General features: G+C 36.6%; 1 protein-coding gene across 6 annotated transcripts in view; it reads left to right on the top strand.

Moving 5' to 3' along the window:
• Window positions 1–2,943: 2,943 nt before the first annotated feature.
• LOC127432350 (serine palmitoyltransferase 1-like) overlaps window positions 2,944–22,021 on the top strand; it is a 37,066-nt gene continuing 17,988 nt past the window's right edge. For 4 of the 6 annotated variants that reach the window (XR_007895736.1, XR_007895737.1, XR_007895738.1 and 1 more), the window contains exons 1-8: window positions 2,944–3,011; window positions 3,952–4,059; window positions 12,180–12,274; window positions 12,483–12,576; window positions 15,627–15,699; window positions 15,786–15,918; window positions 16,876–17,005; window positions 18,247–18,336. Coding sequence is in view for 3 of the 6 variants with exons in the window: in XM_051683309.1 (XP_051539269.1) it covers window positions 2,958–3,011; window positions 3,952–4,059; window positions 12,180–12,274; window positions 12,483–12,576; window positions 15,627–15,699; window positions 15,786–15,918; window positions 16,876–17,005; window positions 18,247–18,336 (777 nt within the window). In the remaining 3 variants the exon portion in view is untranslated. Of the gene's footprint in view, window positions 3,012–3,951; window positions 4,060–12,179; window positions 12,275–12,482; window positions 12,577–15,626; window positions 15,700–15,785; window positions 15,919–16,875; window positions 17,006–18,246; window positions 18,337–19,987; window positions 20,459–22,021 lie in introns of those variants that run through there. The other 2 variants (XM_051683311.1, XM_051683310.1) reach the window with 2 other exon arrangements.

Raw genomic sequence — 22,021 nt, forward strand, 5'->3', positions numbered from 1 at the left:
TATCCCAATTATGGATTAAGTCTTGTTTTAAATGTTAAACGTTAAAAGTCTATAATGCAGTCATTGTTCACTGTCTGCAGGTTCACTGAATTAACCAGAGCAAAAGCAGCTATGAAATACTATGCAAATTTGATATTAATAGTTTATTGATTGTTTAATGTATAAAAAACATTATTACAGTAAAACCTGATGTACTTTATTAGACAAGTTTGAATAAATGAACAAGGCAATCCCTAGAAGTAATCAGTTTTAATATTTCAAAATTGAATTAGCATACAGCGTTTATTAAACTAACCAGCTGTCGATAAAGAACTATTTCTGAAAAAGAACTAACACTTGACTTGGACTTGTGACCAAAGACTTGAGACTTGACTTCGACTTGGCCTCAGGGTCATGTGAACATGTCTGTCGTGACATCATAAACACACAGTTTTTAAAACGAGATGTTTCAAACAGGTGGCAACTATAAATGCTCTTAGACTGGGGAGGAAGTTTTAAGTTCTGAAATTTACAGTATGTTTTTATTGTACAGTTACCTCTTATATGTCTAAATATCAAGGAAAATTTGATTTTCCATTTCATGACCCCTTTAAACTATTACACCAAAAGCAAAAGAGATTCATTTTAAGATTATAAATGACATTTACCTTGCTGATTTTCTATGGTTACGTTTTCATTGTTAGAAATATTAAGTGCTTTTCCACCATTGGGCCGAATGGTTCTGAACACAGTGAGGAACATTTCCAGTAGCATTTCCACTTTCCACGTTTCCACAAAAAGGAAAGCAAAGAGAAAAAGCAAGAGGTTTATTTGCTGAGGGCTTGTGTGTGCCACTGGACACAAACACACAAAGGTAAAAGTTCCCAGACTAGCTCAAAAGAATATTTATTGACAAATTCTAATATAAGTATTATATGAAAATAGTATATGAGAATATATTGATACATCTTGTGTTTTAATGAGCTATTATTCTACTTTCCTGACAAAAAAGGTGTGTAGAAAAAAAAAATAATTGGGAAAGTCTGCATTATTTTTTTTCCAAGGACACTTTAGGGGCTCTGTACTAAAACAACAGTCTTTTGTAAACATTTTTTTATTTTTTATATATATATTTATGCTTTGACAGATTGTTCAATAAACATTTGAGAACTAAACGTTATGGTAATAAGTTACACTCAGCCAGTGTGGGGACTCGTACTCACACATCTTAGCACTTGAAGTTATTTGACGAGTGTTTTAACCACTACTCGATACATAACAAAATTGGGTGTACTATAAAAAAGAAAGTGAATTAAGGCGTGTTATCATGTACAATAACCAAAATTCCAGATTCATCTTTTAAATCTCTTTAAATATCACAAAATATCTATGTCTCTCAAATTTCTTTCTCATAAACACAACATTTTGATTTTTTTCTCCCCTTTGGGAACAAAACTCAAGGTGATCGACAAGGAAATTTAAATGACTGAATTCAAATCAGCAATTCTTGTTTGAATCAGTCTGATTTTATAGACCTAAGTTATCGCTGAACTGACTCTAGATCAATTACAGCCTGCATTTAACACTGATTCTGGGTTTCACTGTGGGATCAAATCCCCTAGCGTAACTCAAAACATTTAGAAACGTTTCGAAACTGTTTCAAAACAGTATGACGTAATGAAGCCTCGTTTGCTGAAATCAGGTGACTTGGACAGTCTGAAACACACTCCGAAGCATTGGTTATAAACAATTGATTTGTAAAGGTTTCGACGCTTCATTAAGCAGTGCAGTGCCGGTCCTCCCCATAGACAAACTAAGGAAGTTGCTTAGGGCCCCCAATCCACCAGGGAGCCCCCACACTGTCAAAGACATTATAAGTAGTGTAACAAACATACTGACGGGGACTCCTACATTACTTTTTGCTAAGAGCCCCCAAAAGGCTAGGACCGGCACTGAAACAGTGTTTCGAAAGCGCCCACTAGCTCAACCTACTGGTGTGCAAGTTTTAGAACGACGTGCTCATGATCGTCAATTAGCCTACATCTAAATAACTTAGTTATTTCTATGTAGCATGATGTTTTAACTAATAGGTATCCATAATTTTTTTACACACCTTTTTTCATCAGTGAGGTCGATTACACTAGCTAGATCATTAAGCACTGCACATTTTGGATGTCTCCCTTATCTGACACACCTAGTTCAGGTCATGGAGCAGCTACTAATGAGCTTATAATTAGAAGCAAGAATTGAAAACAAATGAATTTCACTTTTACTGGTAATATCTTCCTTTATGTTCTCATGAGTAACTCGCACAAAAACTTCAAAATGGGAAATGAACAGTGTTACTCTTGGTCAGTTGTGTCAAGCACCGATCCAGTTTCAGCTGGAAAACACAAATTCACGCCTTTGCGTGAGTGTTGAATGCTGTGCCGCCACTCAAGTTAAAGAATTACTTAGTCCCATGAAACACCACAAAATAATTACATATAATATATTTATGATGTGATAAATGGACTAATGAAAATGTATTTCTTTTTTTCAACCGGAGCCCTTGTAGCTGCCCTGGGCCCTGTCCCTTGGGTTTTCTTTTCTTTTTTTGGTCCGCCACCACCTCCTCTTTAATGGACTATACTGACTTTATTTCACATTCATTTATTTGTTTAACTGCCCTCAGGGGAGTATGACAAATTAATTATTTTTTTAAATTATTATTCAAAAGTAAAACCATGTCTCTCATGTCTGCATAATTATGATAAAAGAATGAGCAAACTTATGTTTTAAATGGTTTCAGTTTGACCTATAGCATTTTACTCCGCCGGCCGGTCATGTCAAATTTCCGAAAGCATTTCATGTCAGCAATCCAAATCGTGTGAAATCATTCCTCTCGACGAAAAACTGCAGTGACTCTCATCTTCCACGCGAGGGCGCGTCAGTTTAATGTGTCGCATGTGTCCTCGCGGTCATGTGACTGAGTCAAGATGGCGTCGGGGCAACAGTGGGTGTTGGTGGAGATGGTGCAAGCGTTTTATGAGGTAATTTACATACTCTATGATTTTATTGTTTCGTGTTAAAGTTTTGTTAAAGAAGATAGGCTTTCTGTGTTTGTTCAGCTAAACAGCGCTGGTCCATACATGTATTTCACACATATTATTCAGTATAACTGTGTAAACTCCAGGAAGTGAAAAGTAGAACATGAGAATCAGCCACACAGGTGAGACTCACTCAGGTCTTACTTTACCACATTTACCATGGTAAACATACTGCCCGCCAAAATACCATAGTTTTAACTGTTACTTCAGGAAACAATAAATTAATATACGACCTCTTTCAAACAACGTGAGAAGCTTTCAGAATATATTGTGTTATTGTAATTTATTTTTAATGACGTGTGCAGCTGTTACCAATAACACATTTTTAATGTAAAAAGTAACAACAACTGTACTATCTAGTATTATGGCGGAATTTGTGGTTACCATGATGAGTGTTTCTTATTTCATTTTCTCTTTAGGAGTGTCTATTGTCAAACATGAGTAGTAAAATTGGCACTTTTTTTGGATTCAAATGAATATTTCACCCAAAAAACAAAAAACAAATGATGTAATCGTTGACTCACCCTCATGTCGTTCTATACCTGTTTGGCTTTCTTCTGTGGAACTAAAAAGGAGAATGTTTAAAGAATCTTCACACAGCTCTTTTCCAGACAATAGCTGTTCAAATCGACCACATCTTTTAACCTCCAAAAAGGACAAAAACACCATATAAGTGGCCAGTACGACAATGCAAAAGTCATATCATAGCTTTGTGTGAGGAACAGACTGAACTGAAATGTTTGTCTGACTTTTTGTCTATAAAAATGTTTAATTTCTTAATTGTATAATGCTACATAGAGTTATGCTGTGAAACAATTATAATGTGATTTGTATAGCAGTAAATAATGTGCTAAATAATGTATTTCGTTATGTTCTCTCTTAGGCACCAGCATATCATTTGATTTTAGAAGGTATTCTTATATTATGGATTATCAGACTGCTGTTCTCAAAAACCTATAAACTACAGGAGAGGTCAGACCTCACAGAAAAGGTGAGACATTCATAATAAACATCTTGTCATATCTCTAATTTGGGCTCTGCTATATTTACTGTCTTTTACTGGATGCTTCCTGTTTCTGCAGCAAGGTTGTGCTGAAAGTGACGGATTTAACTGACTTAAGTGACCTTATTGCACATATTACACGTCACACGTTAAAATATGAACATAAGTTAGCATTTCATGCGTTCATCTGTGTAAAGAATGCAAACTATCATGAGCAATGAACTTCTTTACTTGCCATTAATGAAGCACTTTATCCATATCTAATTATTCATGTGAAAACACAGTTTTCTGTGTTTGTTTTTAGTAACTACTATAGGGTTAACCATTAACCAAAACTGAAATCTGCATAGGAATATAAACACTAGAAAGGAATGATTTAGAAATTGGTCAAATTAAACCACAATGTGATTTCTGATTTTGAAGTCCTGGTATGATTGCTTTTTATCATAATTTGAACCAGTGTTTTAACTAGGATCTTATGGGACTCAGATAAACCAAATTCATGCCATTGTTGAGCCCAGTGAAATCATTTTTTCCCCACAATTTCTGTTTAATTTTTTCCTAAATTCTGTGTTTTTCCAGTTTTTTATACTGAATTCCATGTTTTAATGTTTAATTACATTTGATCATAAAAAATCGAGGCTAATCAAATGAATTCATAAAACATTAAACAAATGTAAACAGAACATAATTTGTAACATAACATTGCATTATTATTATTATTATTTTTTATCAAATTAAGTGTCAATCACATCCTCACAGCACAATCCAAAACACAACATTGGAGTTATTATTATTATTTTCAAATAAAATGATGTACAACAGAGCTTTACAGTATAAATGAAAACTTTGATGACAAATTTTATTCAACTTATATTCAATTAACTTAACACTTGCTTGTGAGATATTGCTGAAATTAAATATAATTATTGTTGTTATTATTATTAATTAAATATAATTATTGTTGTTATTATTATTAATATGAATGTTATATTTTACTTTACAATAGTAAAGTACATGTATATATACATATATACATGTATATTACAATAGTAATATACATGTATATATTCTATCAAATTTTTTTATAATTGGGAGCCTGGGTATCTCAGCGAGTATTAAAGTTGACTACCACCCCTGGAGTCGTGAGTTCGAATCCAGGGCGTGCTGAGTAACTCCAGCCAGGTCTCCTAAGCAACCAAATTGGCCCGGTTGCTAGGGAGGGTGGAGTCACATGGGGTAACCTCCTCGTGGTCACTATAATGTGTGGTTCTCTCTTTCGGTGGGGCGTGTGGTGAGTTGTGCATGGATACCGCGGAGAATAGCGTGGGCATCCACACGCGCTACGTCTCCATGGTGACGGGCTCAACAAGCCATGTGATAAGATGTGTGGATTGACGGTCTCAGACGTGGAGGCAACTGAGATTTGTCCTCCGCCACCTGGATTGAGGCGAGTCACTACGCCACCATGAGGACTTAGATCACATTGGGGATTGGGCATTCCAAATGTGGGAGAAAATAAAAAAATATATACAAATAAAAATGTTTATTTTTCACTCGTCCAGTTAAATTAATGGAAAACTGAAGACCTTTCTGTGTCTTCAGTGTCACCTCTGGATAAGCACTTCATTATATGGCCCAGTGTGATTATTAAGCTGCAAAATAATAATATAACTATATACAGTTGAAGTCAGAAGTTTACATACACCTTAGACGAATACATTTAAACTCAGTTTTTCACAGTTCTTATCGTATAAAACATTCTCTGTCTTAGCTCAGTTAGGATCACTACTTTATTGTAAGAATGTGAAATGTCAGAATAATAGTAGAGATAATGATTTATTTCAGCTTTTATTTCTTTTATCACATTCCCAGTGGGTCAGAAGTTTACATACAATTTGTTAGTGCTTGGTAGCATTGCTTTTAAATTGTTTAACTTGGGTCAAACTTTTTGGGTAGCCTTCCACAAGCTTCTCACAATAAGTTGCTGGGATTTTGGCCCATTCATCCAGACAGAACTGGTGTAACTGAGTCAGGTTTGTAGGCCTCCTTTCTCGCTAAGGACGGATTAACCACCGGGCCGATTGGGCCGTTGCCCAGGGGCCTCTAAACCCAAAGGGCCCTGAGCTCTAAATCAATTATCTATCTATTTATTTTGAGATATCTATAATAAATCCACGTAAAGGTCAGCCTTATGTGAAATACCATTTGTTCAGCCAAATGCGTGCTGGACTACAGCAGCGCGAGCACAGGCGCTCGAGTGCACGCTCAGGGAATCTGCATCTCACAGTTGCAGCGCATTTATTTGAAGGACTACAGAGAACAGCGTCTGATTTACAAAACGCTTCCAAACACAAAGATAAGGTGCAGTTTACCCTGGTTGTGTAAAAGCTGATGGTTAAAATTCATATAAGCGACAGAATTTGTGCAACAGTATAGATGACTTTAAAATGTTTAAGTCGTGCATGCATTTAATGTAAAATGATAAAGCGCTAAAATGCCTTAATACCCTAAATATGTGCACGGTAACCTTTTGTAATATTTGGTTAACCGCGAGAGTTCACAAACGGTTATTGTGTTATTTGTCAGGAGTCTGGAATAAAGAATGTTTAATGCCATGATGCTTCAAACACAATCTCAGATTAGCAGAGAATAAAGTGCACAGTGAGCTATAAGCCGAAGTAGCACAATACATAGATCTTCAAATGATAAAATCACATTGAAGTAAAAAAAAAAAAAATCTGTCACTGCCTGCAACATAATTAATAATACATAATTCTGTCCAGACAGGTTCACTTTCCATGAGGCAGCGAACGCTAATGTTTATAGGACTTCTTCGGGATGATTTGATTTTTAAATGATTCATCATTTAACTTGTGTATTTATTGTCTGCACACCAGAGCAAAAGGGGGGGAAAAAAAAACATTGGCTCACTGTTTAACAAGTGCTGAAACTTTGCCAGGTGAAAAACAATCTGGAATAATGTGTAACAGTCACATTAAGTCCTCTTTGCAACTTGAACTTCATCAGAATGTTGATTTTTGACACCAGCGCTGAAAAAGCTTGATGCAGCACAACAAATGGTGAAACAGAACACAGGTGCAATGAGATGCGTTTATAAATATGAAAGTTATTTTAAACTGAATGCAGTGTTTAAAAAATGCCACGGTCCTGAGTTGTGGCGCGGCGCGGCGCAACTATCAAAGATGTGCGTTTACATAGAAAAACCATTTAAAAACAGTGCAGACGCACGTGTGAACAGCCCGTAACTCGCCATGTAGCTTACCTGAAACTGACCCGAACCTGGCCCAAAACCTGTAGGTTTGTCGGGTACCGTTGGACTCCAATCGGGTTTAAGAACTCACGTGCAGAATAACTGAATAGTGATTTTGATATTTGAAAACCGTGCACATCCCTAATAATAACGCGTGATTTTGAATCGGTTCATAATTAAAAAGTACATATAATTGGCCATGTCAGACATTGCTACAAACTTCCATCTATTTGAAAAATCCAACCAAATTTGACAAGCGTCCTGTAGCGCATAAAGGTGAAGGTAATCATGTCATGGGGGGCCTATATGGTGTACCAGCCCATGGGCCTCTCAGGTCTTAATCCGTCCTTGTTTCTCGTACACGCTTTTTCAGTTCTGCCCACAAATTTTCTATTGGATTGAGGCCAGGGCTTTGTGATGGCCACTCCAATACCTTGACTTTGTTGTCCTTAAGCCATTTTGCCACAACTTTGGAGGTATGCTTGGGGTCATTGTCAATTTGGAAGACCCATTTTTGACCGAGCTTTAACTTCATGGCTGACGTCTTGAGATGTTGCTTCAATATATCCAAATAATTTTCCTACCTCATAATGCCATCTATTTTGTGAACTGCATCAGTCCCTCCTGCAGCAAAGCACCCCCACAACATGATGCTGCCACCCCCATGCTCACGGTTGGGATGGTGTTCTTCAGCTTGCAAGCCTCACCCTTTTTCCTCCAAACATAATGATGGTCATTATGGCTAAACAGTTCATTTTTTGTTTCATTAGACCAGAGGACATTTCTCTAAAAAGTAAGATTTTTGTCCCCATGTGCACTTGCAAACTGTAGTCTGGCTTTTTCATGGCGGTTTTGGGGCAGTGGCTTCTTCCTTGCTGAGCAGCCTTTCAGGTTATGTCTATATAGGACTCGTTTTACTGTGGATATAGATACACTACCGGTCAAAAGTTTTGAAACACACTCATTCTTTATTATAATTTTTTTTTTTCTTCACATTTTAGAATAATAGTAAAGTCATCAAAACTATGGAATAACATAAATGGAACTATGGGAATTATGTTGTGAATAAACAAAATCCAAAATAAATAAAAACTGTTATATTTTAGCATCTTCAAAGTAGCCACCCTTTGCATATAGGGCTGAAACGATTAGTCGACGTTATCGACTGAGGAGAGGAAGAAGACACATCTCACAGTCCAGACGCACTCTAAACTTTCCAAACAGCTTCAGGTGATGTAGATCGCAAAGTATGAGGGAATTATAATGCAAAAATACAAAATAAGTAAATACAGAAGCACTCTTGTTGTGGAATAAGCAGAGCTGGAGCTGACGCTCAGCTTAAGCAAAACTTGCATGTCGAGCGTCTTTAAAGGAAACAGTGCAGTTCTATTTAATGCGTTATAGCTTTATTAAAGTTAAAATAATAAGGAAACTGGCATTTCTCTGTGCGGTCAGCGCCTCTTCTATGAGTTGCGCGAAGTGTCCCGATCTAAGGGGGAGAGATTGAAACTGCACCCGGCTGAGGCACACTCTGTTGCGGGGACGCTCATCCCTCGAGTGTGCGCGCTTAATGCAGCTAGGTTATAACGCGATGGCAATTTATTGAATCATAATATTATGTCACTGTGCATTTCTTATCGTGAAGAAAATTGGCAAAACGCAGCTTTATTAATAAGAGAGAGTTTGTTTTTTTGTGAGTTAAAGATGGATTGAAGTGAACAAAAAGGTGAGAGAGGGTTGTCTTCGCCCCATTATACACTGCAAAAAAATAAAAACAATTATTTGTTTTTGTTTTGGCTTGTTTTACAATATAAATATCTAAAACTCCTTTTAAAACAAAGTACATTTACTTTAGCAGCTATACTGAAGAATTTTTTTTTATTTTTTTATCTGAGAATGTTGAATATAATATAAAAAAATACAAATATTTTAAAATATCTAAAAATCCTTTAAAAAAAGATGCATTCACCTGAGAAGCAGCATATAAGATATTTAGACTTGCTTTTAGAGAATAGATCTTGAATATAAGTGTATTTTGTCTTTACTGCACTCGCAGAAGTATAACCAAGTGAAAAAATACACTTATATACAAAATACTCTTTATATTCAAGATACATTCTCTTAAAGCACGTCTAATTATCCTATAATGTTGCTTCTCAAGTAAATGTATCTTGTTTTAAGGATTTTTAGACAATTTTAAATGGAAAAAAAGACAAATACACTTGATAACAATAGGATTTTTTGAACAGATGAATGTGGTACCTTCAGGTGTTTGGAAATTGCTCCCAAGGATGAACCAGACTTGTGGTGGTCCACAATTTTTTTTTTTTTCTGAGGTCTTGGCTGATTTCTTTTTATTTTACCATGATCAAGCAAAGAGGCACTGAGTTTGAAGGCAGGCCTTATAATAGATCCACAGGTACTCCTCCAATTCAGGGCACCTCCTATCAGAAGCTGATTGTCTAAAGGCTTAACATCATTTTCTGAAATTTTCCAAGCTGCTTAAAAGCACAGTTAACATAGTGTATGTAAACTTCTGACCCACTGGAATTGTGATATAGTCAATTAAAAGTGAAACAATCTGTCTGTAAACAGTTGTTGGAAAAACTACTCATGTCATGCACAAAATGACTTGCCAAAACTATAGTTTGCTAATATTAAATCTGTGGAGTGGTTAAAAAATGAGTTTTAATGACTTCAACCTAAGTGTATGTAAACTTCTGACTTCAACTGTAGTCTGCATGTGCTACATGCTTAAAAGCGAATGAACGCTCTGTCATCTACTGCACATATTTTCTGTGCTTTGTAGTTAATTGCATTATGACATGATTTCGTGATTCCATCCCCTATTTCCAGAATTATCACCATAGGGCCCTACCATTGGGGGAGCAAATGTTGCTGTCAGGCTGGTCAGGATACTCAAACAAACAGAGCATTGCTTTGATAATACCACAGTGTTGTTTACACTTCGGATAAATCAACCAATAAATGGTGTACTTATAGTTGTCTATTAAATATTGTTGTGCATATTAAATTGTGATAGTAGTTTTTTAACATTAAAAAAAATTACATTCATCACCTTTAAATAATATAATTCCTAAAAGGAATTTCACAAAATAGTAGGTTAGTCATGAGCTTTTTCCCTCTAAAAGGCTGGTTACATTTTGCTTTATAAAGCAAAATTTAGAAAAAACAAATTAATTATTGCCAACAATCATAAATGTGAGTTTTTTTTAACTACAGATTAATTTTGTGGAAGTCTCTTGGTTATCTTCTCCTTTCTCCTTGTTTTCTCTTAACAAAATGACAGGGCACCACATGTTTAAAAGTTCTTTCAAAAGCCTAGTTTCCTGACACAGCTGGGGATGCTGGAAATGTATTTTCATTGTTGCTTCATACTTTTTCTCAGTGCAATTCTCTGCGACAATTATATCAAATATATCACTCTAACTAAATAAGATTTGCTGTGCAAGGTATAACCAAATGCTTATATCTCACTTGATTGGGGTAGTTTTGACATTTGGTAGCCCTTTTCCTCTGACATGGTTCGGGTGCGGGTTTCTGGGCCGGTGCGGAGTCTCAAACTGTTTCGTGCATTTCCACTGCAGAAAATGCTGTTCCGGGGCCGAAAACCTGGTTCCGCACCGGCCCCAAAAGCTTGCTGGTCTCTATGCAGGAACCAATTATGTTAGGGGACAGAGGGCGGGATAATGTTTTGTCACTATGGTTAAGTTCTCCCAAACAACAATAGTAGCTACCGTTTGCAGCAAGGAGTACTTCTTCGCTCTATAACAACAATAAAAAACCTACAAAATTATCAGACATCAACGTAACACGACGAAACGAGTGCTGTACTTGCGGTATGGTTTTTACATAGATCCGAGATAAACTAGAGAGAAAAAATGAAAAACACTTAAGGGAGTACAGGGACCATAAGAATGACGTAAGCAAAAGTAACAGTGGACGGAGCAACGATGTTTTGGACTCGTACACCGACCAGCCTGCTAACTAACTGGGGCATTGAATTCAGCCAGTAACGCTCATGATAAACAGTGAATCGCATTGTCCTCTGCAGCTGATCTCAGTAAGTTGTTATATTCGCTAACTTTTTTAGCTTTTCTTACACTGTCATCATCTTATTTTGTGCATCGTTTTGTTCTGTAAGGGAATTTTTGACCAGCTACTCACTAAGTTTGGAAGATCACGGCTATCTTTTAAGTAAAACCGTGGGATCCTCAATCAATAATATTATATGTATGGCAAAAATCCAAATACAACCATCTGCTACACCAATGTTAATAATTATTCCACTGTAAGAGTTTACAGAACATAGCAAGTTAAGCCGTAATTCATACAATGTAATTTACATTACCTGTCATCTTTAGCGTAGATGTCATCTCTGACAATCTTGTTGAGCAATGTAATAACGATGGATTGTATTAATCTGTATGTTTACATATGTTCTCAAAAACAAGAGTAAAAGCTGTATACAAACACACTGATGCGCCATGTTTATGTTTATGTTTGAAGTAGTCACGCGAAACTATCACATAGACAGTAACCCGTTACGTCACTGTTCGGCTCTCAGGTCAGTGGAAAAGCGCTTTACAATAGGCTGTAGCCATTGAACCAGTGGAGCACAGTCTCGGCATGAGAACCGTCGCAATTTCGGTGGAAAAGGGCTATGAGTGAGTTTTAGCAGGTGTTAGGCTGTGTAGACTAATGTGAACGTCATGTAGGTTTTTTCTAGAATTTAAAGTGGCGACTGACGTAATTTTAACTATTATTTAATAAGCTTTCCCTCTCTTATGTCTTTTATTCTTGGGTATTCCAGGAGAAAGAGGAGTTAATTGAGGAGTGGCAACCCGAGCTGCTAGTTCCACCAGTATCTAAAGACCACCCGTCCCTTAATTATGATGTAGTTACAGGGTAAGTCTGTATGGATAAACTCTCCTAATGGGCTTCTTCCTGTAAACAGTCAGTAACTGAAGCTGTAATAAATTCTGAGTGAACCTCCTGGATGAAACAATTCACTTGAACATGCCTGACCATCAGAACTCTGTCACCCGTATGGAAAAATAATTGGTGTGTTCTGAGTGTGTTTCTACTGACTAATGGCCGTGTTTTTCTTTACCAGGCCGCCAAGCCACAAAATCATCGTAAATGGGAAAGAGTGCATTAACTTTGCCTCATTTAACTTCTTGGGTCTACTCAACAGTGAGCGTGTAAAGGTTTGTAGCAGTATGAGCACAGACGTTAGTCTAAGTGCTTTCCAATTCTTCACATTTGAATCATAGCCATTCCTGATTGTTATGTACTATTTGCCATTAATGCTAAATGCATCTTAAAGTCGGCATGAAATGGAGGTTTTATCCATCGGTTGTTGATTGGATTGTGAAAAGTGGGCGTTGCATACCGGAGTGGAGGCATATCTGAATGCGAGTTTGCAGTCGACACACAGACACAAACACACACCCCTTCCACATGTTGCTCAATACAGTGTATTTACTGGTTAACTACATGCTGTCCTGCTAAATTCTCACAAGATTAACATTTGCTTCTACTAAAGTTGAGGTAGGTTTAGGGGTTAGAGTTGGATTGTAGGGTAAGGGTTGGGTTAGGTTTAGGGGTAAGGTTAACAGTGTTGCATGGTTAGGGTTAGTACAAATGTAATTAAATGCAGGTACTTTTAATGTAAGTACAATGCTGCAACATTTATGTACATAAAAAATATGTTGTATCAAATGCTTAAGTATATAGTTGTTAAAGACACCTAATATAAAGTGGGACCCTTGCTCTAGTAATAACTTTCAAGTTGCTCTGCCTCTGAAGTGACTTTTTACAGAGCCCCTTAGAGGACAGAGAGTGAATTTGTTTTCTGAAACAGTTTTTTGTTCCCCCGCAAATTAGACATTTGCATTTCCGTGTAATGCCTTTATCCAATCCTTTTGAAAAGTAACCATGGTTTTGCTACGGTAATCATATTTTAATTACGATATTTGTATTAAAACCATAGTAAGAATACATGGATACCAATACAATAATAAAACTCATAATCATTCTGCCCCCCTGATTATGATTATTGCTACTGTTTAACCCCAAATATCAATGTTTAAATATGCTTACTGTACTAAAACCATGGTAAATTTTGTGGTTATAATTTTACTACAAATACCGTAGTTCAACTATAGTTAGTAAACCATGGTAAATTTTCATGAGGAATAAAGCTAAATGTGAGGGAACCCAAAATAATTTTGAGGGAAAACAAAAATATTTCATAAAATGATGAGGCTCTGTAACTCTTATGATGTATCCAAGTGCTCTTATTTTTCATCCCCTGTCCTCCAACCTCCACCTTACAAATAGAGACCACTTTTCACTGTTTGAATGTTTAAATTTAAATTGTGTTGTGTTAATTTGATGTTATTGTAAATTGGTATATGTCTCATCACTGTCACGACTGCTATGTTGATCGGAACTGCACCCAAGAATTTCACACACCATTGCACTTGTGTATATGGCTGTGTGACAATAAAGTGATTTGATTTGATTTGATTATGGTGTAAACTCAACATGAAATGGGTATCACAATCTGTTTTCACAATAGCAATCTGACATTTTTGAGTGAAACAGGATATTCATTGAGGAAAAAATGTAGGACAAGACTAATTTGACTGTGAAAAATGGGCATTCGGAACCTGAAAGGAGCAACACCTGAATGTGAGATTGTTAAAACAATGCTTAAATAGCAATTGTTTACTGAACCCTTGGAATTAATAAAGTGGTCAAATATTGAAGCTGAAGTTTCTAATGATGCGTGGGGCCCTATTTTAAGAGCCCTATCACTAAGCACAGCACTATGCCAAAAGTCATAAGCGCACAGTCAATGGGCATGGCCATGAAGTTTTGGTATTTTTGTGCAAGCGTGCACTAAGTTTAGCCACAAGTGGGTTTGGTGAAATCAAAGGCACAATGCGCTAATAGGCTGGGTCAAATGCAATTTAATTCTGAGGTTCTTCTCCGGTTTCTGCAGCATCTGCGTCCTATTACATAGTCCATTCCCTCAAACATCAGCGACATAAAGACAGCACATTTATAAGAAGTTGGTAGTGTAAATGGACTGTATGCATTGAATTAGAAGAATAGAAATATAGGCACGCTCCTTTTATATGCTTAGAAAATTATCTTCTCTTCAGGATTTGGATGTATGCTCCATTAAATTATAGGGAATGTAAGTATTATTATTCATTTTCATCTACTGACACATAAGTCATGGCTAGTATTAATAGTGATTGAATCGGCACACCCTTCAATTCTACCGGTCTTTTTTTTTTTACAATTCAATTCATTTGTTGAAACACGAAAAAAATTACAAATTACAATTTTGAAATTCAAGTTACACTTCAAATGAAACGATCATATAATCAAAATAACAAAACGGTCAAAAAATGTATTATATACCGAATCCAAACATTTTATCCTCTCCAACTTCTTTCACCGGCACCTTTTGCAATGACTTAATAATCACACAGGTGGAAAAATACCAGTACAAATTAGATCATAAATACAATTGTAAATATATACATAAAAATAAACCATGACCTATTGATAGTTTAACACATATATCATACATTTTGTGCTTTGCGCCACTTCATTACCATACAATACACTTATATTTTGCGCACATACACCCACAGTTAGCACAAACAGTCCCGCCCACCCCCACTTATGCTTTGCGCTGGCATGGAAATTGCACTTAGAATTAGTGCTATCACGAAAATGGGATAAGACGTAGGTTTTGCGCGTAGCACTGCGCTTTGCGCACCCAAGAAAATAGAGCCCACGGTTTGTCAAGATTAAACGAGATTTGCATTGGTAGTGTGCAGTGAATGTAAACAACAACAAACACAGGGCTGTATGCAATTTTTGTGACTAAACAGGTGAACATTATCCAAATAGCCTTCATGGCCTTGGTGACATCGGCACAGAAAGGAAAGTTGTTTTAGAGGTGGAGCGAGTTATTTCATCTTCACTAAAGGTTATGTACACCAGGAACATTTATTATGTACACCAGGAACATTTATCAAGAAAGTAAATTGTGATTTCATGTTCTCTCTAAGAGGCTGATTAAACAAAATAAATTGGACAGAATAAGGATGTTGACAGTCTTGTATTGAACATTGTGCAGTTAGAGAATTCTTAGTCATGAAAATGTTTTTGCACATGGACTGAAACTATAGTCCATGATGGCGTTTCAACAGAATAATTCGTTTGTTTTCAGTTGAAGGCTTTGGCGTCACTAAAAAAATATGGTGTGGGAACTTGTGGACCAAGAGGATTCTACGGGACCTTTGGTAGGTTAAACAAGTATTTATTATCTTAAGCATTTATCTATGTTATGTCGCTTTGCCTCAGTTTAAAGCACTGAAATGTTTTGCAGATGTTCATCTGGAGTTAGAAGAACGTTTAGCAACGTTCATGAGAACAGAGGAGGCTATTCTCTATTCGTATGGCTTTGCCACCATGGCCAGTGCTATTCCTGCATACTCCAAGAGAGGAGACATCATCTTTGTGTAAGTTCATGCTTTGCTCTGACAGCTGTTTCACAGAGGACTTCCTCCTTTTGTTTGAAAAACATCCAAGGAATAGTTGACCCAAAAGTGAATATGCTGTCATCATTAGCTTTTCATGGAAAACAAAAGGAGAACAAAGGCAGAATATCTGAGTAGCTCTTTTTTCATACATTGAAAGTGGAGAGTGATTCAAATGACAACACTGCAAAAATAATTTTCTTTAGTATTTTTGTAGTGTTTTCCAGTAAAAACATTGAAACATTCTTAAAACAAGATACATTTACTTGAGAAGCAAAATGGCATAAGTTTTATTTTATTTTTTCAGAGAAATATAACAAAATGTTGTAATGTTTATGCTTAAAACAAGAAAAAACTATTTGCCAATGGGGTAAGAAAAAACAAAAAACTTAACTCTCAAACAAATGTATTTTTCTAACCCCATTGGCAAATGTTTATTTTTTTTCCAGTTATAAGCTTAAACCTCACCAATTTTTGTTAGATTTCTCTGAATACAAGACTTATAATCTTATGCCATTCTGCTTCTGAAATATTTTTCTCTTGTTTTAAGAATGTTTAGATATTTTTACCAGAAAATAAGATGATACTCCATAAGAAATTTATTTTTTTAAGTGAAGCTTCAAAAAGCACCATAAAAGTGTCATAAATGTAGCCCATGCAACTGGTGCACTGTATTCCAAGTATTCTGAAGTCACGAAAGCTTTGTATCAGGAACAGAATGAAATGTATGTTTTTGTGCACTAATAATCTGATTCACAGCTGAGAATATAATATGTTGTTTGAGTAACATATGGTTGTGTAAATGATGTCAACATTTTAATTTTTGGGTGAACTATTCCTTTAAGAGCTTCTAAGTGATGTCCATTATTTGTGGACTTTATTATTTTACTAGATCATCTTAGAAACAATAAAGTCCTGATCTGTCTGTTGTTTTCTCAGTGATGAGGCGGCTTGTTTCTCCATTCAGAAAGGCCTGCAGGCTTCACGCAGCTTCATCAAATACTTCAAACACAATGATATGGAGGATCTAGAGCGCCTTCTGAAGGAGCAAGAGATTGAGGATCATAAGGTGAGGAAGGATTTCACCAGTATCAAGGGTGGCACGAAGATCAATTTATTAAAGCACATGACTTGGCAATACATTTTTTGAGTGGAACTGAATATTCAACAGGAAATAATGTAGGACTGGTAATGCAATGTAATGTAAAATGTATACTTATTTTTGTGAATGCCCACAAGTTTTCAAAGCAATACCCTCATTTTTAGCTGTACTTTATTACTGATGTTGATCCTCATAATTTTTGTCTTTTGACAAAAATGACCCTTAAATTTAGCTAATATTTCGCCATGTCATATTCATATTCATTGATTTCAATTACAATTTTACTCTGACTAAAACTGTATTTAATTTTAGTTGACAATGTGCAAAATTACAAAAAAAGTGCATGTCAAACTTTCAGTATTCAAACATTTGTAAAAGTGTATAGTATAAATAAATCTACATCTGATTATTTAAACATGTATCAAACATATGATTTATCAACATAGACAACATGAGAAAATGTCTGAAAAACCTGAGCTCCTGAATAATTATAAGAATATTGAAGTACAATATTAGCTACTTTTTAGTAACTGTGTTGAGAATTTTTCATGCTTATAAAGTCTATTGTGTTTTAGACAATTTCATTTTTTTTTTTTTTTTACAGACACATCATATTCACAACACAAGTTATGCATTCTGACTAACACGTAACTTAGTTCAAGTTTCATTCACTTAATTGTGCAAATGTAAGTTGTGGTATGTTTATATTGCAGAAATTGCTGATTACTCTTATATATACGATGCGTTTGTGTGGGATAATTAACTTGTTTGTGAAGCAGGGAAATACGCAGCATACTTGAATGGATTATTTGAATCATTTTTTTTCAAGAGTGTTCTTTAAAAAAAAATAAAAATAAAGAAAGAAACATTATTAGTGCCCACAGTTCTGCCCACAGTATCTTGCAGTATTATTTTTTTCTTGTCACATTATCTTCAAGAGTATGTTCTAATTTAAATTGTTTGATTATCGTCATGATGGGACTTTTTCCATCTCGTTGACCAAAAAAAAAAAAAAAAAGTTTGGCAACAAACATTTTGTCAGTAAATCTGTTGACGAGATTAACACTGGTTCTGACTATCTTAAAAATGAAAAGAAAATATTGTCATGTAATTTCTTGTATGAAGGTTCATCAGATTATGTTTGCCTGTTGTTTTTCTATACATGTATGTTTATTTATTTGACATAATTTGTTTGTGTTTTGCTCTAGAACCTACGTAAAGCCAGAGTAATCAGACGATTCATCATTGTTGAGGGCCTCTATATTAACACTGCAGATATCTGTCCACTCCCTGAACTGGTAAGAAAACAGTGGGCTTGTACTTTATCCTCAGGACAGAAAGAACCTCTACACAAGAACGCAAAAAATTTGAATACCTAGTCAAAGCAATGCAAGCACTAAGTCCCATTGTACACACGTAACATGCGTTGTTGAGTTACTTTGGCGATGACAAAGGGGATAGTTCACACAAAAATGAAAATTCTCTCATGATTTACTCAGCTTCCTGGCATCCCAGATGTTTGACTTTCTTCTTCAGAGCACAAAGGAAGATTTTTAGAGGAATATCTCAGCTCTATAGGTCCATACAATACAAGTGAATGGGGGCCAAAATTTTTAAGCTCCAATATTCACATAAAGGCAGCACAAAATTAATCCACATGACTCCAGTGGTTAAAGACATGTGTTCAGACATGATATGATAGGTGTGGGTGAGAAACAGATCAATATGTAAGTCATTTGTTGTCATATATTCTCCTCCTTGCCCTGTAGGGGGTGATATGCATGAAGAATGTGAATCACCAAAAACAGAAGGAGAAAGTGAAGGAAAAAGGGCTTAAATATTGATCTGTTTCTCACCCACACCTATCATATAGCTTCAGAAGAAATTGAGTACTTTTATGTTGCCCTTATATGGATTTTGGAGCTTCAATATTTTGGCACCCATTCACTTGCATTGTATGGACCAAAAGAGCTGAGAAATTCTTCTTAAAATCTTTTTGTGTTCAGCAGATGAAAGAAAGTCAAACATATCTAGGATGGCATGAGGGTGAGTAAATGATAAGAGAATTAAGATTTTTGGGTGAACTATCCCTTTAAGGGGGCAATAGAGTTACCTTCAAATGTATGTGCCAGATGTGATCTATAAACATGTAAACTCTAACTTGCTCAGTAAGATTCTCTTTTGATATGTTGAGTGAAAACTGGCCATAGAAGAAGATGGTTTATGCTAGGGATGCACGATAAATTGACCATTGAGATATTATTGGTCGATAAATGGGAAAATCAAAATATTATTATCGCGCCCACTATATAGTGAATTTAACGCTAATAATTTGTTCCGGTTTATTTGCTTGAGGCTGAGAATCTCTGACTGTCTGTGGCTTCTTCAGGCAGGGACTTGGGCAGCCTCAAGCGACAGTGCGCATACACCGCGCTTGTACTGTTAGTAATGACATGCCATTTCCTATATTCTCTTTATATTTCAAGCAATAAACGAAAACGCTACAAAAATATGAATGTTTGTTACTTGGAGCAATTGTTTTCGCTTATTACTTCATTAAACATAAACAGAATATAGAAAATTATGTATCGTTGCTTATAGCAAAGGTTCATGATTAAAACAAGACCAAACACAACTTAACACGGTGCATAGATCTTGAAATAATCCTTACGTAGCGACGAGATGGCTCAAGACATTAGTTTGTGAGTGAAACGAATGTGCTTTTACTTCACGAGTTGAGACTTTTCTAATGTTATAGCTCGTGATTATTGGATCTGTATGATGTTTTTAGCTAGTCCCATTATGATTGTGATTTCTTAAATTATACAATGGAACTGTCACAGATGAGCGCTGTATTAAAGGAATAGCTCACCCCCCCCCCAAAAAATTCTCAAAATGTTCTCACTTACCCTCATGCCATTACAGATGTGTATGACTTCCTTTCTTCAGCAGAACACAAATGAAGATTTTTAGAAGAATATCTCAGCTCTGTAGGTCCAAACAATGCAAGTGAATGGTGGCCAGAACTCAGAAGGACTTCCTTGTGCTGACGCATGCTCGGAGCGCTAGATGGCGCTGTAGGAAGTGGAATCAAGCTTGAGGTCATGATCACCCAGGAGACTGCTGTCAAGATTTATAGTGAAAAAGGAATTACATTTTGGTCTGTTCTCACCAAAAACCATTTGGTTCACTTCAGAAGACATTGATTTAACCACTGGAGCAGGGCTCCAGACTGTGACTAAAATGGTCGCAAACGCGACAAAAATAATTGATTGTGACAATAATTTAAAATCTAGCTGCCACTGGCGACATTCGGGACATCCAGTGTGTCTCGCGCCTCTTTTCACCCGTTCTGTTTCTGATGAGCTCGCTGCACCGCACGCAACAACAAACCCAGCGCGAGAGAGTAGTGAACAAATGACTCTTTTGAACCAGATCTTTTTCATGAATCACCCGAAAGGAACTGAGGTTTTGAACTCAGGAGCGCAGGTTAGCAGTTTGAATCAGATTCACTTTCTCAGCGAATCAGCCGTCAGTGAGCTCAACTGGGAGCGCAGACATTTCAAAATAAGAGTTCCATGAGTATTTCTGGTTTCTTTATAATTAAAAGTCCTGTATTGTGTAACAGTTTTTTTTTTTCTTCTGGTAATTATTGATTGGGATTGGAGTAGCACATTAAACTGCATCTGGGATTTCATTCAATTTGCAAATCAAATCAAATCACTTTATTGTCACTCAACCATATACACAAGTGCAACAGTGGGTGAAAGTCTTGGGTGCAGTTCCAAGCAACATAGCAGTCATGACAGTGATGAGACATATACCAATTTACAATAAACATCAGATTTACACAACACAATTTACATATCTAATATACACATAATTACAACACAATATACAAATAATAATATACAATGTACAGTATACAATACACACAATATAGAATACACCGTATAAAAATAAATATAGTATATATAAAATATACAGTAGGTTGTATTGTGCTGTATGACATTCAGGCTGTCAGTTGATAGTCAGTTGCCAGTGTGTTGTTAAGAGAGAATATCATTTATAACAGTCCAGTGTGATATTACTAAAGTGCAGTGCTGATGTATATTGATCCTGAGAGATCAAGAGATTGCTTGGAGGAAGAAGCTGTCATGGAGTCGGCTGGAACGGGTCCTGACACTGCGATACCGCCTGCCTGATGGTAGTGAGAGCAGCCTATGGCTTGGGTGGCTGGGAGTCTCTGATGTTCCTCCGAGCTTTTTTCACACACACCGCCTGGTATATATGTCCTGGAGGGAGGGAAACTCACCTCCGATGATGTGTTTGACAGTTTGCACCACCTTTTGCAGGGCTTTGCGGTTGAGGGCGGTGCTGTTGCCGTACCAGGCAGTGATGCAGCCAGTCAGGATGCTCTCTACAGTGCTGATGTAAAAACCGTCTGAGGATGTGGTGGTTCATTCTAAACTTCCTCAGCCATTTCAGGAAGAAGAGGCGCTGGTGAGCCTTCTTCACATTGGCCTCATTGTGGACAGACCGTGTAACTTCCTCAGTGATGTGGACACCGAGGAACTTGAAGCTGCTGACTCTCTCCACCGGTGCTCCATTGATGGTGATGGGGCTGTGTTTTCTGTCTTTTCTCCTGAAGTCCACTACAAGCACATTGGTCTTACTGATGTTGAGGGAGAGGTTGTGCTCCTGACACCAGTGTGTCAGAGTGTGCACCTCCTTTCTGTAGGCTGTTTCGTCATTGTCAGTGATCAGACCTACCACCGTCGTATCATCAGCAAACTTAATGATGGCATTGGAGCTATGTGTTGCCTCACAGTCATGTGTGTACAGGGAATACAGGAGTGGGCTGAGAACACAGCCCTGTGGGGCTCCAGTGTTGAGGGTCAGTGATGAGGAAATGTTGCTGCCCATTCTAACCACCTGGCATCTACCTAACAGGAAGTCCAGGATCCAGCTGCACAGCGAGCT

Source organism: Myxocyprinus asiaticus, chromosome 42 (genome assembly GCF_019703515.2).
Source record: "Myxocyprinus asiaticus isolate MX2 ecotype Aquarium Trade chromosome 42, UBuf_Myxa_2, whole genome shotgun sequence".
Classification (NCBI taxonomy): domain Eukaryota; kingdom Metazoa; phylum Chordata; class Actinopteri; order Cypriniformes; family Catostomidae; genus Myxocyprinus; species Myxocyprinus asiaticus.